Source organism: Archocentrus centrarchus, chromosome 8 (genome assembly GCF_007364275.1).
Source record: "Archocentrus centrarchus isolate MPI-CPG fArcCen1 chromosome 8, fArcCen1, whole genome shotgun sequence".
NCBI lineage: Eukaryota > Metazoa > Chordata > Actinopteri > Cichliformes > Cichlidae > Archocentrus > Archocentrus centrarchus.
Window position 1 is genome coordinate 1176505 of NC_044353.1, and position 21034 is coordinate 1197538.

The 21034-nt window shown below is 46.3% G+C and overlaps 2 protein-coding genes across 2 annotated transcripts; both read right to left on the minus strand.

Moving 5' to 3' along the window:
* Window positions 1-4919: 4919 nt before the first annotated feature.
* On the minus strand, window positions 4920-14683 carry btr30 (bloodthirsty-related gene family, member 30). Its single transcript, XM_030736263.1, has 13 exons — window positions 14605-14683; window positions 10387-10504; window positions 9680-10129; window positions 9265-9369; window positions 8896-8991; window positions 8540-8773; window positions 8275-8464; window positions 8095-8184; window positions 7396-7422; window positions 7248-7274; window positions 6856-7031; window positions 6621-6776; window positions 4920-5892 (listed from the first exon to the last, which is right to left on the minus strand). Exons 2-13 carry the CDS (start codon window positions 10492-10494, stop codon window positions 5683-5685), a joined length of 1869 nt encoding a protein of 622 aa, XP_030592123.1. The 5' UTR covers window positions 10495-10504; window positions 14605-14683; the 3' UTR covers window positions 4920-5682.
* A 1024-nt stretch (window positions 14684-15707) lies between these two features.
* utp18 (UTP18 small subunit processome component) lies at window positions 15708-20543 on the minus strand. The gene is made up of 13 exons (XM_030735924.1): window positions 20179-20543; window positions 19512-19660; window positions 19326-19421; window positions 19165-19241; window positions 18997-19088; window positions 18448-18573; window positions 18196-18370; window positions 17999-18099; window positions 17765-17855; window positions 17513-17636; window positions 17187-17361; window positions 16976-17118; window positions 15708-16142 (listed from the first exon to the last, which is right to left on the minus strand). The coding sequence occupies exons 1-13, from the start codon at window positions 20395-20397 to the stop codon at window positions 16118-16120; spliced, it is 1593 nt and encodes a 530-aa protein (XP_030591784.1). The 5' UTR covers window positions 20398-20543; the 3' UTR covers window positions 15708-16117.
* Window positions 20544-21034: the final 491 nt, after the last annotated feature.

The following is a 21034-nucleotide window of genomic DNA, read 5'->3' on the forward strand; positions in this document are numbered from 1 at the left end:
ATCTAAGATCAGCTTCACTGATAGATGATGGTTCTCTGACAGCCACAGCAGAGTTATTAATTTATTAATACAAGCCCACTTTTACTCTTTAACTTTAAATACAAACGGCCGAGTTTCTGCAGCTGTCAGTGTGCCAGTGAGAAACTTCCACGTTACTCTGGAGAAGGCTGGAAAACTGTTAAAGGAGTTCAATGTAAGTGAAGCTGCTGAGCAGGGTCAGTGATACTGAGGTGAGCTGCTGAGGACATCCTGACCTCAGTCAGTGAGCCCTGGTGTTTATACTGCTGTTAGCCTCTGTTAGTGACACTGTCTGTGAAGTGGATCCATCATCACTGACCTGCAACACTTAGCATAAACTCATAGGAAGTGATAATGTGATCAGAAAGATCGCAGAGAAAGTGGGATTTTAGGACACTCGAGTCTAAAGTTAGCTGGCATTAGGGTTTAATCCCGGGATCCGGGATTCCCGGGAAATGCGATCAGAACCATTTCCCGTTTCCCGGGAAACGTTAGACGGGAAACCGGGAAAAAAGTCGCGCGCGTCAATTTGACTTTCAGAAAGAAAAGAAAGCTTCAGAATGTTAAATTTAAGGAAATATTGAGAGAAGGGTTCGTTTAATGCGAAAAGCATTACTCTTCATTTCAGGCACGTTCAGCCTCCGTTTAAGGCTTCAGCCTTCATCTCAAGCGTTTTAATAGAGGTATTACACAGTTGTACTTTTTTCCTCTTTAATTTGTTGAAATCGTAGGCAATGTGTTTACCCTAAGGTATTTTGTATTATATAATTTTATATTATTATATATTGTTATATTGCATTATATAGCTGGGCAGCACGGTGGCGTAGTGGTTAGCACTGCTGCCTCACAGATAGAATACCATCTGGAGGGCCTGGGTTCGATTCCACCTTGGCCCAGGTCTCTCCCTCTCTCTGTGTGGAGTTTGCATGTTCTCCCCGTGCTTGCGTGGGTTTCCTCCGAGTACTCCGGTTTCCTCCCACATTCCAAAGACATGCACTTACTGGGGTTAGGTTAATTGGCTAATCTAAATTGCCCATAGGTGTGAATGTGAGTGTGAAAGGTCGTCTGTCCCTCTGTGTTGGCCCTGCAACAGGCTGGCGACCTGTTCAGGGTGTACCCTGCCTCTCGCCCTATGACAGCTGGGATAGGCTCCAGCCCCCCCGCGACCCTTAACAGGATGTGTGGAAGCGAATGGATGGATGGATGCATTATATAGCCTATAAAATATGCCTGCCCTGAACAATAAAGAAATATCTGTTTAACTTCGAGTGTTTCTTTTCCTCGTTTGCAGCCGCTTACTAACAATCATGAATTAGGATACGGGCCTAATGTGTGAAGAAATTATCATGAAATAGATTGCTTTAACATATTTCGCTTTTAAAATGGAGTTGAGTAAAATGTATATTTTTTAGGCTATAAGGATTGGCCAGTTTTTCAATAGACGATTCACAGCGAACCTACTTTAACCCTCAGACACGGTGTTATAAATTTGCTGTTGCCAGAATGGCAATGACCAAGTCATAGTGCATTACTCAAGGCCCTGTGTTATGCCATATTATAGTGAAGTACGGTAGTTAACTTTTCAATGACTATTACAGCGTTCCACTGGTGGAGATATAGCGCAACAGATGTCGCCACGACAGCGTGGCTGAGCCTTTATCAATGCTGTGGAGATGAACCGTATTGTTTTGCACCAGCAGTTGTAAAATATCTTGGTATAATTCCATGTACAATGGAGGAATATTCGAATTATATTTGTTAAGGGAGTGTTGAGGAACGATACAACACCGCATAGCTCGAGCACTCGAATGTCGAGATGTAGGTTTTATTGCGTTAATCAAGCTGACGTTGCCCCCTACTGGGCATAACAGGACATAGCTGGAAAGCTACCTCTACAATATCAGAATAGGTTAAGGCCGACACAGGCTACAGAAGGCCTAATTAAAATAAAAAAATAAATAAACTTTTTCCCGGGATTCCCGGGAAATGGCTCGTCATTTCCCGGGATTTGATTCATGTCATTTTCGGGAAAAATATTAAACCCTAGCTGGCATAATGTTAGCTTATAACCAGCTGTTGTTGACAGCTGTCCGAACAGCTGACGACAAGCCACAGAGAGCGATCCAGGCTGGGGATTCCATCCCAAAACACCAGTAGTGCTAATGAGCCAAATAGGAATGTCCAGCATGAATAAAGCTTACAGAAGAAAAAAGATTTGAATGATCTCGTGGAGAAAGTTTTTTAACTGACAACCCATGCCAGTCTACATTTTGAGGAGTTTGTTGGTAATGATAAGTCATAAATCCCGTGGTGTGAAAGTGGATTCCAATCCAGACCGGTTTTGCGGGTCCATTACGGAATCAGTGGCACATCCAGGGTGGATCGGGGGCGGAGTCTATCTGGGGCCTTTATGCTGATGATGTATTACGTTTCCTTGGGAACTCACACGAATAGATAAATTCTCATCTATATCACATTACTCCATCAGCTGGAGTAAATCAACAATCTTGCCTCTGAATTGTAGAACACCCCTCCACCCCAGCCCACTACAGTCAGGCAACATTAGATATTTAGGTATAAATTTTCCCCCCAGGCTATCAGACCTGGTACACTTGAATCATATTCCTCTACTAAAAACAATAGAGGATGATCTTACACATTGCAATAGTTTACCTATATCACTCATGGGGAGAGCTGCCACCATTAAAATGCTGAAACCCAAAAAAAAATGGTGGTCTTGGACTGCCAAACTTTTATCACTACTTCTTAGCCAATAGATTGCAGTATGTTTCAAGGTGGATCAAATTAAGCTCTTTAGACAGCCTGTGGCTGGATTTAGAACAAACACTCTGTGGAGAATTAAAAATCTCTAACTTACCTTTCATTAGCTCCAATATTAAAGCATCATAACTGCTTTAAAAGTCTTAACATAAACACCTCTTTAACAGCTTGGTGGGAATTTTAAAGATAACCAAGTCTTCACTTATCCCATGTAAACTGACACCCATTTGGAACAATACAGATACATGTCAGAAAAATAAACTAGGGATGGCACGATACCACTTTTTTATGTCCAATACCAATACCGATATTTTACATTTGGATATCGGCCGATACCGATATAAATCCAATATTTAAAATTGATCCAGGCATTTAAAAACATAAAAAAAAAAAAGGAGTCAACAGTCTCTCACACAACAAAATCAAAGTCTTTTAGTTGTCCCACATACAAGACTAAGGACCAGGGTGGACAGAGCTTTTCAGGCAGTGGCACCAAAGCTCTGGAACTGTTTACCACTCCAGCTCCATTTAGCTGACTCTGTGGCGTCATTTAAAAAACAGCTGAAAACTTTTCTGTTTAACCAGGCTTTCTGGTTTCTGACTTTATTTTTATTCTTTTTCTTTCAATGTTTGTCATTGGCTACTCTTTAGCTGGCAGTTGTCATTATCATGACATTCCTTGGCATAGCAGCTTGTTGTTTTGTATTTTGTTGGCTTCATTGTTTTCTAGCTGGCCTTGGATTGTTGTTCGTCAGCATATGATTTTACCAAACCCTGAAACTGACTGTTTTGGTCTACCTGAAAGGGCTCAGGTTTATTTATGGATTGCCCGTGCTGTGGGAGCCCAAATGACCTTTAATGTTCTTAACAGTTCTGTACTATATAATCACTCTATGAATGATGTTTTTAGAGTATCCTTATTACCATACCTTTAATAACATGTTCTTTTTAAGGAACTTAAATGCTCTGAGATTTTTTTTTATTTTTAGTTGTGCGCTTATTCTATTACTTTTATTGATCTCAGGAAGTGTCCATGTTCACCCAGGTCCATGTAGAAACTTGGGCATTGCAAATAATTCTTTGCCACCAATGGACCTTCATTATGACTTCTGCTTTCGTAATAGTATGGGTTTCATGCATATTAATGCAAGAAGTCTATTTCCTACAATGGACCAGTTCAAGGTGTGGGTTGAATGCTCTAGACCTGAATTTGTTTTTGTCTCAGAAACCTGGCTGCGCAAATCCGTCTATCCTGATCTGCATTTGTCCCGGTACGCTCTTTACCAGCAAGATGGGTTAACTAGGGGTGTTGTTCTGGAAAAATCTATTCCATTGATTTATTGGTTTTGAAAGTACAGCTATCAAAAAACTTCTCGTTATCAGTAGCAGGTTGTTGTGGTGGCGGCTGCGGGCCAGCAGGAGCACGTTTTATTTAGAGGGTTGAGAAGGTGCCGGTTGACCTAAGTCTTTTTCTATTTTAGGCCTGCAGCAGTGACACACAGGTGGAGGCTCAGCACCGACCTACTCGTTGTTGGAGCGCATCTGTATGAAGACTAGTTTATGGTCACTACGCTGTGACATCACCACCGTCCCATCACCTCCTCCACATCAGAGCTGGTACAGAAGCTGTGGAAACAGCTGTTGCAGCACCGCTCTGTAACCTGGGAATCTCCAAGCTCCTGCAACGATCCGTCACAGAGGCGGAGGCTGAGACTGGCACTCGTGTCTACGACCCGGCGGTGTCAGACTACAAAAACTGAGGTGCACGAGCTGTAATGACGCCAAAAATGCTGAGCATCTTCAAAGCTTTACTCACTGAGAGTCCTACAACAGTGTCTGGATTCCTCCATCAGCTGACAGAGGTGCTGTGGTGACTGGATGTGGATAATTCACCACAGCCCCTGCCTTCATTTTAGACCTCAGCTCCTCATTGTTTATTTTTAGTGCTCAAACAGAAGTTTTCTCCTTGTAGGATAATAAATAATTTCTTCTTCAGCAGCGTTTACCTCACACACAAGCTTCTTCAATAAGAATGTGAGTAACGCTCCCCTCTCATAAACCAGCTTCAGTTCTGTTTTTCTTTATTCAACAACTTCACTTTTATTTCCAGTATTAATCTGAGTTTACATTTAAAAACACCTGAATGACAAAAATATTCTTTAACAAGCAGCCCACAGTTTGAGGTCAGACGTTTACTTAGAAAAAAATACGAAAAATTATTATTTTAAATGTATAAACACAGATTTTAGGAATTAAAATGAATTCTGTTGAAGAAAATCAAAACTATGAGACAGTATTTTAATATGTGCTCATATTTCTGACATCAAACGTTTGATGTCCTGATTCACTGTCGTAATATTTGAATCATCTTTGTTATAATTTCACAGATCAAACCCCATAATCTGATCTAAGCTATAATTAATTTCCATTTAAAAAGGCAGTTTTATTGAGTCTTTGTTAATGAAAACTTTTGTTTTTAATCATTTTAATCTTTAAAAAAAAGCCTTTCCCCAGTATTTTTGTAATTCTGAGCATATTTACAGGTATCTAACAGGAAGCTTTGTTTCACACGTCAGTCGTTTGATTTCAGTGACAAATATTACAAAAAAAGCTGTTTCTCATCATCTGAGAGGTTTTTGGGACGTTTATGGACAAAACAAAAACCTGAATCTTCATCGTTTTCAGCGTCTTAAAGGACGAATCCACACTGAGGGTCATCATCAGCTGCAGCAGGTGGAAGCAGAGGGTGGAGATTCATGTGGAGATGATGGAGTCGGGAACAGGCGGCTCTTTGATCTCAGCATCAGCCTCCAGCAGTTCCTCATCTCCAGCCCTGCTCTTCCTTTGCTCAGCGATGGCCCCGTGGCGCCCGCCCTTGGCCCCTCAGCCCATGTGCTGCTGTGTGGTGAGGAGGATCAGGGGGACCTCTTTGTCTCCAGTTCCCAGCAGAGGAAACATCCTCTCGGTGAACTCGGAGGGCGCGTGGAAGCTGTAGATCTCTGAGCCTGACTTGACATTGTAAAAAGACACCTGACCCTCCTCCACGTCCACAAACACGCCCACCTGTCGCAGCTTTGGGTGGTGACCTTTGACCTGCAGGACACACAATGATTAACACAGAGGCTGCAGACGTTTGCAGGAAATCAGGTGAAAGAAAAACTGACCAGAAGTGTCGAGTTATGGAGGCCCAGATGTGCCAGGAAAAAAAAAAAAAAAAATTTAATTCCTGACCTAAAAAGTTTCTTTTTTAATAATTTTTCAAAGTTAAACAGAAAAACACCAACTTTTAAAATATATTTTTGTGGTGACTGTTTTAAATCATTTAATTTAAATTTTAAATTCAGGACTGCAAAGATGGAGGCTTTTTTATATTCTTTATTATTTTTCTGACTGCTTAAAGTTTACCCATCAAAAAGTAAATTAAACTATATAAAGTATATAAATACATGTTTTTTAAGTTAAAAAAAATTTGAAATATAATTCAAATGTTTGAATTATTAAATTATGACAAACTGAAAGACCTAAGTTATTAACGACAACAGAAACGATGTTTTAGACCAGGGGTGTCCAAACTTGTGGCCCACGGGCTGCTTCCGGCCCCGCCCACTTCCGGTCCGCACATTGATGTCAAAAATAACATACAATTTGGCTCTTTAAGTTACTTTTTTGACATTTCGCTTAACCCTCTTAATTGGAGGGGAAGGCCAAATGTCAAAAAAGTTTGGTTTTAGACTAACAACTATGAAATATAAGAAGTTATTTAACGAGTGGGCCTGTGTGGAGGTGCCGGTCATGTGATGCTGCTGAGTGCTCATGCGGACCTTGGTGAGCGGCGGTGCGGTGAGCGCCCTCAGCTGGCTGCTGCTCCACCAGATGGCGTAGTAGCCGTTAGCCGGGCACATGTCGAACAGCCCTTTCCTCTGAGCGGACTCGCTGACCACGCCCAGCTTCCAGTCCTTATTCTCCCCCACGCACACCTGAAAAACAGACCCGAGATCAGACTCTGATCCTGCTCAGCGCCCTCAACCTGGTCCCGAGGCCGGGCTGGGTCCTGACCTCCCAGTAATGGCGTCCGGAGCTGAATCCCTCCTTGGCGAGGACGCAGGACCAGACGTCAAACCTGTGCGGGCTGTTTCTGTAGAACTGCAGCTTCTCTCCTCTCTTCACCTGCTTCCGGTCCTCAGACAGGATCAGGAAGGGATACGCCGTCACCGGGTTCAGCGTCACGTCCTCTGGAAGCAGCACGCACAGGTAAAACAACAGCAACGCCCCCTGGAGGCTGAAATAATCACCAAAAAATACAGGGCACCTCCTCACAGGAGGAGCAAAGGTGGACTTTCTGCTTCTCCTCAGGTCTGTGTGGGAGTGATGCTCCCGTACGTCTGATCAGCTCGAGAGAACATAACCGCCAACCTGACACGATCGGAGAGTCACAGCATGAAGCTCACCTGTGTACGGCCGCGCCTTCTTGAGTCCTGCAACAACAAATGAACAGACCAGCTGAAAGCATGTGACTGCTGCAGGTACCATACAGGTATCTGAATCAGAGCCAATGACATTCATGCATTAGTATTTTTACTGCACACAGGTACGTACCTGTCACCTGTTTGATCTTCTTTGGATCTGAAAGAAGACAGGAAAGCACTGAGTTATTCTTTCAGAGTAAAAGCCTCACAGGAGCAGGATTTTGGCTCATCCAGGTACCTTCAGGCTAACTCAGAGTTTCTGGAACTACAAAGATGGCTCACCTCTTACCAGGCTAAATCACCATGGATCACAGATCAACAGGTAAGAGTTTTATTTCATGTCTGAGCCTCAAACAGGACCCCTGCACCGTACCTGCTGACCTCAGATCAGATCTGCATGCAGACTGAGCCTCTGTTTGAATTCTGTGTTTAATCTTTACTCTGAAACAGCAGCTGAGCGGGTGCAGACTGACCTGCGAGCAGCAGCTGATGCTTCAGGTCAGCATCAGCTTTGAGATTTATGCAGGCGGAGCTGCAGCCGACTCACACCACTGCATGAAGTCACACCAGGAACACCTGTTCATACCTGTTCAGTCAGTCCCATTAATCTCACTTCATATGCAGGGTTAATGTCATCATGTTTATGCTTTCATCACATGGTGGAAATGAGTGACTGGGGGTCATGGAGGTCATGGGGTCGTGCAGTAGATCCTCTGTCAGTTGGGAGCTCGTGATTCGTCAATAAATTATCAGCCCGAAAAACAAAAACCACAGAAACACAAAATGCCACACGGGAGTCAGACACACCAGCTGACCTCTGACCTCTCACCTCTCAGAGACCACTGGCTCTTCCTCAGACTGGTTGTGCTTGCTCTCAGACTGAGCATGCTCTCTGCTGCCATCATGTCATTGGACGAAACTGAAATTGAAAGGTGACAAACACGAGTCACTCTCTGAGGAAACATCTGGATTCCAGCATCTGCAGACTGCTGTAACATCTGGAACTCACAGGAGCCCCCTCTGGAGCCTCGGGATCCTTGTGAGCGGATCTCCCCCGTCCGGATCTCGTCCATCTTCTCCCTCACCTCGGACAGCCGCATCTTCACCTCCCCCAGCTGGAAGTGGAGCGACAGCTCCGAGTTATCATCCACTTCTTCCTGCCGATCCTCGGCCAGAGGTGCCGTGGCCACCTCGTAACTCTGAGGGGGGAGGAGGAGGAAGAGGAGGGATGAAGCAGGTCATCTTTCCGTTATCATTCATGCAGGTATTCCTACCTTCAGGAAGGCGATGTGATCCTGGCTGGTGGCCTGCGCCTCTAGTGTGACCCTCCTTTCCATCAGCTGTCTAAGCTCCTCCTCCAGGCGGTTCACCATCCCCTCCCCCTTTGACATCACAGCATCTAGCTGGCTCTCGATCCCGCCCACCACCTGAGACCTGATCTGGTCCAACGAGCCGGACACTTCGTCCAGCACGTGTTCGACCTCCCCTCGCTCTCTGTTGGCGTAGCTCTGAAACACAGCAGGTTTAATGTTTCTGAGAGCCCTGAACACCATCGTCCTCCACCTGCCCCGCCCGCCCCGCCCTGGGCTGAAGAACAGCACCATGTTTAGATGAAGGCAGGATGTCCCACCTGGAGGCTCTCTAGTTTCTTCTTCAGCTCTGTCACACGGATCTCCTTCTCTTTGATCCGGTTCAGGATCTCCTGCTCCGTCCTGGAAACCTGTTTCTGAACACGCAGGTGAACACGGCCGAGTTAACGAGCTGCACCACGGCAACAACACAAGCTGCTGTGAGCAGGACAAACGTAACCAAGAGAAACTTCAGATTAAAAAATAAATTCATTCATTCTCTTCTGCAGCTAACCCACTGACTGAGTTTAAAGGCAATATGAAAACAATTAAATTAAACAAATTAAAATAATAGAATTAAATGAGTTTTGTAAATAAAATGAACTGTGATCTTCAGTCAGTGCTCTAACGTCAGCAGATGGATCTGTCACCTGTTTGCTGAGTCGCTCCGTTTGCACCGAGACCGTTTTATGCATCCGATGTTGGTCGAGCACGCAGATGGCACAGATGCAGCTCTCACACGTCCTGCAGTACACCTGCACAGGTGAGCAGCTCATTAGCTTAAAATCAGCAGTCAGTCTCAGATAAAACACATCAGCTATGAAAATATGAAGTAAAAATTTGAAAATTATTTTAAAAACATATGAAATACATAAAAATAATTATTAAAGGGACCTAAAAACATAACATTTTAAAATAAACTGTTATTCCACATGCTAAAATATGATATTAAAAATACATGATTTCGTATTTAAAGACCCAGAAGAACCCGACATATTAAAATGATTAAAATAATCAAAGCCAGCGGTGATCAGAGGGAACCCTGAACCTGCCGTTTGTCCTCACCTCCATCAGGCGGCGGTGCAGGGCGCACGTGCGGCCCCTCAGGGCCTCCTGCGGGTCCATCAGCGGGTGTTTGGCGTAGAACGGCGTGGTGCGATGTGGCTGCACGTGCTCGCTGCAGTACGAGGCGGTGCAGGTGAGACAGGAGCTGACGGCGGGCTGTTTGAGTCCCGTGCAAACGTCGCACCACACCACGTCCCCGCTCGCCGGAGCCACCGACGTCGCCGGCGACAGGAAGGGGTTGGTGCTTCTGGCGCCCTCCATCGCCGTCATGGCGCCGGGCGTCCCGTTCCCGAGGGGCGTCGGTAACGCTGCGTAATGAGTCTGTTTGTACTTTTCTGCGATCTGAGCGAAGACTTTGTTGATGCTGAGCTGAGGACGCCCTTCAAACTGGTGTTTGCACAGAGGACAGGTGGAGACCACGCTGGACGCCCAGTAACCGCCGATACACGCCTGCGCAGACACAGACGGGCATGCGGGTGAACCGACCGCACCTGAACGCACCCTCGGCTGAGGCCCAGGTACCGTTTTATTCATACAACAGGGATGATCCACATTAACATGACAAACCAATGCAGCGTGCACAGGACCTCTAACCGCAGGCTAGAGGACCATTGAGTCTTAATGGTCAGGCCATTAAGACTCAATAATAAGATCAGACAGCAATAATAATAATAATAATAATAATAATAAGTGCAGGTGGAACTCACCTGGCAGAAGTTGTGTCCACAGGGAGTTGAGACGGGATCTGTGAACAGGTCGAGGCAGATGGAGCAGGTGAGCTCCTGCTCTGTGAACAGCTCCACTGACTCTGCCATCGTCCTGCTCCTGGAGGGGGCACAGAGAGGTGAAAGGTCAGCGTGACAGAGCAGTTATTTGGTTTCAGGGTCAGACCTGCAGCCGTCCTATGAGCTCATCATCGGCCGCTCAGAAAGCTCCTCGGATCTCCAAACCACATTCCTGCTTCAAACCGGCTGAACTCTGACACAGAGTCAGAAATACCAGCAGCTGAGTCACAGACAGGCGGGCACACAACACCTGCTCAGGCCTGGACAGGTGAAGAGGGGGCGGGGCCACCTAATCTATTTGAATGTGTGCAAAAATCTTTATGTAAACACAGACACAGAGGTCAGAGGTAAAGTTCAGAGACGCTCGGGCACGTCTGCAGTGGGTCAGACTGTGAGTGGCGTGCAGCCTGGACATCAGCATGCTGCACTTTGACCTTCATCCAACGCAGAGTGTACCAGAATCTCTGGATCCTGATGGGATGAAGGGAGCGTCATCAAAGGCTCAATTAGAGACACACAGTAATCCTGTGTGTGTGTGTGTGTGTGTGTGTGTGTGTGAGTGAGTGTGCAGTTTGGTTGCAGCAGCTGTGGGTGTGGCCACAGTAACAGGTTTGTCCAGCATCACCAACCACGCGGCTCCGTCCCTGCTGGAGGAGCCGGTTCTGATCAATGTGCCGATAACAGCGCGAGTCTGAGCTGCAGAGTCATCGTGAGGAGAGCAGCTCTCTCCTTATTAATGAAACCAGCCACAGTTCCTCTGAGGATGAGGCCTCCCCTTCATCACCTCAAACTCAGCTGAGTGGCACAATCATCAGTTATTTCTGTTGGTTTTAATCAGTGTCAGCTGATTATTAACAGCTCAACAGAAAAATCCTGCCCGAGTATGAAGTCTGTATCTTTCACGTTCAGATTTCTGAGGTCAGACCTGCAGCTCTGGGGTCACACGAGGATTTTTCCCATTTCCAGTTGGTCCCTGTTGCTGGATGACCCCAAACTTTAAGGGAATTCTTCCAGTTTGTTGGTTAACAGCAAAAACTCTGAAACTATTCAAATTTCATCATTTCATGAATGCAAAGTTAAAAGGACCCAATATTGATGCAGAGCTCACTGCAGAGTACTCAGAAAGATTTATATCATTTATGCCCGTTTGAGAGCCTCATTTATACTAAACTGCAGTTCATTTATAGAAGAGTCGCCTCAATGTGCAAAAACCCGAGAACGACTGTGGGTCAGCTGTATAATTACACACACACACACACACACACACACACCAGTGTAACTGGACTGCATGGCATACACAGCAGCAGAGACGTTTCCTGAAAGAAGCGAATCAGCGCACAGCTGGCATGTTTCCATGTTTTAAAATGAGCTGATGAAGACCTCTGTGAGGGTATCCGACGGGCACAGGCCGTCCTCTTCCTCCAGGCTCGTCACCTGGATGGCTGCAGGAGCTCTGAGCTGCCATCAGCTGCAGCAGCAACATGAGCCTGGGCGTTGCTGCAGTTTAACCTTTTCATTACCAAACTGTATGATTTAGTTTAACTGATGGTAATAAAAGTGTGTCAGTGGAACTGAGCTGAGGGGGCACGGAGACCTGTTTGGATGGGATCAGACCCCCCGGGAGCTTTGGATCCAGATCAACTCTAAAATGGACCGAGCCCAAACTGTGGAACATCTGAAGCAGATCCGTGGAGAACTTTCAGAGGAATCCAACTGAACATCAACAGATGGAAAAATGAATGTCCATCACAATGAGAAGTCTGGGAATGGGATTTTAAGGAGATGGGGGGTTCACACGGCACTCAGGTGATCACCACAAGCCAAATGGTCGGCCTTCTCGGAGCACCTGAGTTTCTGAATATCTGAAAGGAGCTTGACCAAACCATCAGATGCTCGTTCACCTGAATCTACCTGCAGCTGATAGAAAGATGACCTGCCTTCAGTTTTCAGCATTAATAACGGAGCCACGCTCTGATGGTGAGCAGGACAACACAATGCATGGACCCCGGGGTCCAACATCACGCAGGCCGACAAGTCGTTTTGCTTCTCAACATCGTTTCATGCTCTCGTCAGGGCGTGGTTACAGCTGTGTGATCGAAGATCATCAAAGGCCAACACCCCGGTCCAACTAAAGCCTCCACAGTGCTGAGAGCAGGCCAGAGGAGCTGCTTCAGGCTCACGGAAAAGAGGAGGGGACCTGAGGACCACACAAAAGGCCCCATAAGTCCTGCCTTTACAGGACAAAGCAAGATACATGAGCCCACAGACTGACCTCTGCTACTGGGGATCCTGCTGGCATCATGAGGGACCTCCAGCTCACAGGGGCGGTTTGCAGCTGAGGGAAAAGCAGCTGGGCTGCTGCTGAGGGTCTCAGGTGGAGGAGGGTGAAGCTCAGCTCGCAGCGATGAGTACAGAAGGAAAAACCAAAGCAGGTCCTGTGGTTTTCTGACCTCCTGCTTCCATAAACAGGGATCAGCAGCCGCATGAGTCCGTCTGTGCTAAATTCATCTGTTTGCTGCCACAGGACGAGAGGCAGGAACACCTGCGCAGGTCACCAACCAATCACAGAGCTTTGTACCACAGTGAGGCCTCAAACCGTCTTATTTATGTATTATTGTGACCAAATTAAACTTCTCTAATGATCTGATTTTTAAATCGAGGTTTTCGCTCATTCCTGTGGGAAACTTAAGCTTCCTGCTTTTCCTCCCTTATTTCCCAGGAAAGGACCAAAGAGCTGAGGGGAACTCCGCGCTCTGCAAACACCTGAGAGTTCAGGATGACCCCTCAGAGCCGCCGCAGGCACATCGTTTCTACAAATTTAAACATTTCCAGCAAAATGCAGTTTTTATTAAAGACCCCCTGTGATGTTCAGCATGTCTGAGATCAGCAACAAACTCATCAGGTCAGTTATTTTAAACGAGCACATCCCAGATCATTTAAAACATCAGAAGGTTGAAGCTGCAGTTATGAATAAAGTAAATTTTAAAAGCTTCTAAAACAGAGTTTCTGTGTGAACGTTATGAAAGCTGAGACGTGTGAAGTCAAACTTCAGGTTTTCCTCGTCCGTTTGACAAAAGTGAAAGCAGGATTTTGGAGGTTTTTAGAAGGAAATTCAGAAGCTCTTCAGATGGAGAGACTCGGGGTCTCCAGGCGTACCCTCTGAGGTTCCTCTGCAAACTGCCGATGAGCTCGCGGCTGTTTCACAGTCAGATTTTAGGGAAGCAGAGCGAGAATAAGGCTTTTATGGACTTTATTACTCCAACATGTTTCTGGCTCAGTGAAGCGTCGCTGCAGTTACACTAAGTGTCTGTTTGTGGGTTCAGCTTTAATAAGGTGGCCTTTTGCCATCAGCAGGTCGATGGTGCTGCACGCACCGTTAGAGAATAACGGGGGATGGATGTTAAAGATCCAACAGCCTTTAAATCCCGTCCATCAAACTCCAGCACGCCTCATCCCGTCACAGGCTGCTGGAGGCCTTCACAGCCAGGACCCGGCCCGGCGGCGGCAGCTCAGCGTTACTGAAGCCTGCAGCGCCTCACACTCCCATCAAACACACATGAAACAGACGCCCTGAGAGTAACGATGGTCCATCAGGAGGATAACCAGCTGCTCTCAGATCAGATCACACATTTACACAACCAGTCTGATTTTATCTGCTTTAAGGAAACATGAAGATACACCCGTGCTTATCAACACAGCCACTCAGATCCTCTCTGTGACCGTTTCTCTCCAAAGCTTCAAACTGCTTTCAGAGACTTTCAGTCCTGAAGCTGCAGCTCAGACTCGCAGGTGCAGACTGTCCAATCAGGGCCGTCTGTCACAGGTGGACCGAGTTACCCATGATTGAAACAGGCAGGAAGCAGCAGCCGAGTCTCAGAGCTCAGATTAAAAACACATTTTCACATATCAGTTAAGATTTTAAAGCAGCCATCGAGCTGCGGGCTTCAGATCTGATTCAGGAACACCTGCACAGGTGAGAAAACAGCAGCTCTGAAACTTCACAAACACAACGAACAGCTGACAGGTGTGGCTCTTAGCTGCTGAACAAACTTCTGATTTGTTCCCGTGATTCAAAAATCGTCCTGATTTCTGAATCTCTGTAACAGCTTTGACCACCAAACACCTGCAGCAGGTTCTTACCTTCCTCTCTGCCGGTCCAGCCGTTTCTGGATCCTGAAACTCAGGTTAGTGGCCCTCTGACAGGTGTGGGCGGGGCCACGGGTGCAGAAAGCAGTCAGGTGAGTTTGGTGGGTGGAGATGTTTGTTCATGCAGCTGTGATTGTTTCTGTAACCGGGATCGATCACTGCGAACACCTTTAACTGGATTTCATCAATAAATAAAATAATTTAACAAAATGTTTCCTTTTTGTTTCATTCTGATTCAAACCTTCCCTCGAAAAACAGGTTTTAAAAATATTTTAATCTTTCAAAATGATTTAAAGATGAAATACCACTTTCAGTATTTTATATATAATCAGGCAATAAGAAAAAAATCAGAATATGATTAAATGAGTAATCTGAATATAAATTACATTAAAATTAAAAAATACAAATCTAGAGAAATAACTGATGAAACAAATATATAAATAACTGTTCAATAAAAGTAAAACATCTTTAGATTTATTTTGTGTATTTAAGTGTAAATAAAAAATATTTTAATATATTATTAAAATAAAACATTATATAATGAAATAAAACACTGAATGAAATAAAATACAAAAACAAACTTTCAGAAACTTTATTTTTAAACATTTGACCTTTGACCTTTGGGTCTGTGATGTCAGCAGTTCCGGGGTGACAGCTGAAACTGGTGAGTTTTTGGGAGTGACACGTTTTTCCTGCTGTGACCTGAAGGAGGCGGACGGACCGGACTGCCGGCATTCCTGCTGCAGCGTCTGTGTGTGTGTGTGTGGGTTGTTCTTCCTGGCCTGTGATTGGTCAGTTCTGCAGTGTCAGTCAGGAAACAGCTCAGTGTTACCAAACAGCCGAGAATCCCAGCGATCGTCATGATTAACAGGACAAAATTATTCTGTTTGATACAAAATTATAACGTGAAAAACATGAAATTCTAGAAACGAGGCCTTTAAAACATAAAAACTCTAAAAGAATAAAATGTTAAAAATGAAACTTAAAAGTTTCTTTGTATAAATTTAAAACGAGGCTGTGATTTCTGACAAAGTTCAGTTACAGAAACATTAAAATTTTTAAAGTTGCTGCTTGAGATCAGTGATGTTATTGAACGATGGAGGATCACAGTGTGAGATCCTGAGTGTAAAGTTTCACACTGAATTCAGACACAGACTCTCAAACTGAGCTTCAAAAATACACTATTTATTATTAAAACACACAAATCATCCTTTAAGAGTAGAAATGATATCGACTGTTTTTCTTATTAAGTGAAGTCAGATTTTTGGATTTTGGCCGAGTTCGGCACTAAAATCTGAAACGAGTGAAGCTGAGTGGGAGTTACACAGTGAAGTTTCTCCTAAAACCTGAAACAAAGACAAAGCCGCGATTCAGGTTCAGTCCTTTTCATGAAATCACGTCACACGAAAAAGACGAGCGTCTTTAACCGTCCGGGTCCTCCGCAGCTCTCCGATATTCACAGGAAACTGTCCGACATCCAAACGTCCGAGCGAGCGTCGGCTCCTCCTCAGAAGTCTCTGTAATGCAGCAGCCTGAACACAAACAGGAGGACAGGTCAGAGTTTAATCCTCTGAGACGTTTCTATAAGTAGCTGGATTTCTGTTTTATCACCTTCATTTATGTTTCCTTAATTTAGCTGTTTTTAAATGTTATCTGCTCTTTGTTTGCAGCTTCCAGTGTGTCTGGTGGTGTATGCACTGACGGCGCTCTGCAGCTTAGAGCTGAAATAAATGCGAGTACAGCAGAGCCACTCATTTCAGATTCACGTGCGAGGCTTCGCCTGCTTTTTTAAACTGGTCTGTGTGATCTGCACACTGGGATTTCCTCTGGTCGCTCGCAGCCTGTCGCAGGGGCCTGAAGTCTGCGTGGAAGACGAAAACAGTCGCCAACTGCTCGCTGAGCCGTGGTAAAAGTGACGCAAACGGTCAACTCCTTCAAAATAAAGGCAAATGGTCTCCACTTCCTCTCAGCCAGCAGTTACTGAGTGCAGACCTGTCCTCCAATCACAGGAGCTCGCAGACTCGTCTCCAGGCCTCTGTGACTGAGGTCACATGACTGCAAAAGCTGATTAAGACAGCAGCTGTACCTGTGCTCACCTGTCAGAGCTGTGGTCATGAAGGTTCTGATGTAAGAGTCTCAAAGCTCCGCCTCCAAAGGACCATGTTGTGTCTTTGACGTGCGTCTTCTACAACATCGTTAAAACTGATGTTTTGAGTCCTACATGTTGTCATATTGTGTGTTTGTTTCCAGTTTTTGCTGTTTTAGTGTGATCGGTCTTATTAACAGCTGACGTTGGGTCAAATACTTTCATGATGCTGTTTTTAAACATTAAAGCCTCCAGGGGGGCGCTGTGGGAGTGTCTCACCTGAAAAGGGGGGCGTGGCCTTTGTTGTTTGCCAGTGAGAAGAAGCCGCTGTGTGGGGAGAAATCGAGGCAGCTGGCTCGATAAACGACCTTCCTCTTTGCAACGGGGAAGTTGGAGAAGACGGTGAGGGTGGGCAGGTGCACCTGAGGAGACAGGTAAAAGGTTAATGCTCCTCATCATCAGCATCAACATCATTACTGCGTCCTCTTACCAGCCGCACAGCCTCGTCCTCGGCCCGGGACGCAATGGCCAGGATCTCTGAGGTGGGGTTAAAGGCGAGGGCGGTCGCTGACGTCAGCAGGTTCATCACCGCTTTCAGAGGCTTTGGATTGGCTGAATTTAGACACGCCTCCTGGGAGTACACATTGACCACACCCGACTGAGAGCTGAAAACGAGAGATCAGCACTGACGAAACCAGAGGGAGAAACCAACTGTTTCCAGCTGAGAGCCTTAACATCTCATTTTTTATTCAAATATAACTAACAGACAGCTCTCAACCAATCACAGAGCAGAGAGGTTATGTGGGCGTATCTTACCCACAGGCCAGGTATTGGCCGTTTCGTGAGGTGGCGATGGACGTTCCCTTCACACAACCGTCGTCTGTAAACCTGTGCACACACCGACTGCTGCGCATGTCCCACACATACACCTCCCCCTCCTCTGCATGCGCGCGCGCGCACACACACACACACACACATACACACACAAACACACACACACACACACATACATATGACTTACAGGAAGCTCACATGACCTCATTCATTTTCAGGGGGTTGTGGACTCACCTGAGTTTGCAAAGACTTTGCTGCCATCGTGGGAGAAGGCGACACCGCAGACGTCACCATTAATCTTCATGCTGTGCACCACCTCCTTAGTCTGAACACACACACACACACACACACACACACACACACACACACACACACGGCCTGATAATTAAGATCAATCCTGGACATGTTGAACCTGCAGACAAAACTCAGAAACGGAGGAAGAGGAAGAGGAAGGGGAGGAGGAGCTACCTTGAGCGTGAGGAGGTGCAGGTATCCGTTGGTGCCTGTGAGCAGCAGAGCGCCTCCTTCAGGACACACAGAGAACTCCTTCACTCTGGCTTCATTCAGACCTGCAGACAAACAAAAACAAGCTCTTATTGTGAAATCCTGAAAAGCTCCTCTTCCCCTCCTCTTCCTCCTGACCTCTGACCCCCCCCCCACCTCACCTCTGATGGTGTGCACAGGTGAGACGCGGCCCTCCATCATGTCATACAGGTAGAACATCTTGTTCTTGAGGCTGGTGGCGATCACCGTCTCCCCGTCCACGCTGAACTGAGCTTTGTGGACGGGGAAGCGCTCCAGGTGGATGCTCTGGATCTTCGGGTTCGTCTTTCCATCCACCTGAAGAGGAACGAGGTCAACGTCACACGATTGATCCCACCTGAACCTCACAGCTGAGGAGAGCGGCCGGACCGTACCTGAAACAAGGAGACGGACCGGTCGAGGCCGGCCGTCATGACGACCTGGGCGCTGGGGTGGAACTGGACGGTGGTCAGTCTGTCCTCGGACGGCCGGGCACCGTTGGCGTGAAGACACTTTTTCATCTGAGGACGAAGGCAGAGACGGGAGGAGGTCAGACCCGAAGCTTTAACGAGTGCTCGTCTGCGACAAAGTGACGCTTCAGGAAACGCCCGTCTGATGGTGCCTGTCGCGTTTCTGGAGATCGAAGGAGGACTGTGACCATCGGACACGGTCCGAGACTCATTTCAGTCACTTTGTTCTCAGAGGGTAAAATTATTATAAATGAAGTCTGGTGGAGGAACCTTCAGGCTTCCTCTGCAGTCACGGTTTTGCACCGACACCTCGACTTTAACAGGCCCCTCGACTTTTAGAGCAGCTCTAATTCTGTTCTGTTCTAATAAAGCCTGCTTCTACTGCAGAGTAAACAGCAAGGTTTTCTAGCATTTCATCAGGTCATGTGACCATTAGAAAGTGGCAGCCTGATGCCGATTGGCCGACTCACTGACCCTCAGGATGCCGCTGGGCAGGCTGTCAGACAACCCCACAAAGTTCCCCGTCCTCCTCAGCAGGTCGTCTTCGTCCTCCTCTTCCTCCTCATCTTCACAACACAAAGACACAAAGTGTGAGTCTGACCGAGTGCAAACACGAAAACCCGAAGACGTTTCAAACTCTACCTTTATTCTTCTTCTTCTTCTTCTTCTGGGCGCTGCTCTCCGCCCACGATGGAGTTCCTCCCATCGACTTCTGGAACCTGTAACACACGCAGCAGGTCCAGGTGTGTATTTACCTGTCCAGGTGTGTGTATGTGTGTGTGTGAACAGGTGTGTGTACTCACTGCTCCCTCATCCTCTGCTGCAGTTTCTGTTTGGTCATGGTGGACTCAGCCTCGCCTTTCATCAGGTTTCTACGGAAACGATGCTTCATGTCCACCCTGAAACACATCCACTCACCATCATCATCATCATCTTCTTTAACCTCCTGCTTTCAAACTAAAACATTCATTTTACTGTGAAAAACTCACTCTTCCTCCAGCTCGTCATCTTCATCCACCCATGCCGCTTTCCTTTTGGCCTGCAGCTGCTGGCGTGCTCCGCCCTCATCCTCAGACTCCTCCCCCTCCTCTTCATCTTTGTCTTCCAGCAGCAGGGGTCCAGCCTGCTCCTCATCGTCCTGCTCGGGGACAGGAAGCGTTGGTTAAAAACCTGACCTGAACCAGCAGGATAAAGCTCTGCAGACCGGACTCAGAAATGACACGACTTTAAAAAGCTTTCAAAGTTTAAAAGCTTTTAAAGTTTAAAAGCTTTCAGGATCATTCGAAACACGAGACAAACATAAAAACTCATCTCCATCTGACTGCACTCATCATAAAATCATCCTTTTCCCAGCAGAGTCTGATAATGCGCACAGAGACCAACTCTAAGGGGGGGGGGGGGTCCTATTCTAACTTCTACTGCTGAGACACATATATTAATGTGTTACATGGAGCAGCTAAAACCTTTAACCAGACTGAAAATAAAGCCCGTTTTATTCTAAGAAAGAAAAATCATTTTTTTAAATGGAGTCAAAATCCAGAAAGTCTCCTGATCACTCTGAATAACCAAGTCTGAGATATCCGGACTCAGGCCGTACCGATCCGCTCTGAAGCAGATGTGTCCCGTTACGGTCACAGACGTTTAAATGAACGTCACCTCTACGAGCCTCTCCAGCAGCTCCTCCTCGGCCCCGAACACCAGCTCCTCCAGCAGCTTCACCGAGCTGTCCTCCTGCCCCAGCACCGCCAGCCTCTTCACGTTCCTCTGCCGCTTCGTGCCCTCCTCCCGCGGGCTGGACTGCGGGGTTTTCGGCTTCTTCTTGTCCGGTTCTGGGCCCTCGGTGGCGGGCAGCTTGATGAAGCTCGTGTCCTCCATGTTTGTTCTGTCCGCTGCACCAAAGTCCACCCAGAACACAGCGAATTTAACCTCTAAACTTTGACCTTACACTTTTACTGGACCTTACGCTGCACATGTGGAGACTTGTGTTTTTTACTCCCTGTGCGATCACGTGCTTCCGGTAAGAGGACCTCTGAACCCGGAAAAATAAAGCCCGCCCCCTAGTGTCAGAAGACAGACGTGGCAAAAATAAAAGTTCATTTTTAATTTTTAGATCATTTAATTCACTGAAGTAATAAAATACTGAAGTCCGTCATTATTGTTTTTCTACATTTTACAAACTGACGTGAGGAAATTTCATCAGTCTGTAAATGTACATTATTATTATTACTCTGTAACACATTTTATTTGAGCTAGTCTCCTTTAATTTCCCTGACAGAACCCTCCCAAAGGGGGTTAACAAAGTTGAATCTAATCTTTATTTAAACTCATGTAGGAGGGTTAACATGTCCTGCTCTGTCTGACTGATGTCATCAACACGCTGCAGCTACAAGCAGGAAGAGGAGACCTGAACAGTTTCTTCATGTTGAGCATTTAAGAGTTTCTGTGGCTCTACAGTGGAGAGAGGTGAAGCAGAGGGTGCAGCAGGGTGGAGACAAGTGTCGGGGTGATCTGT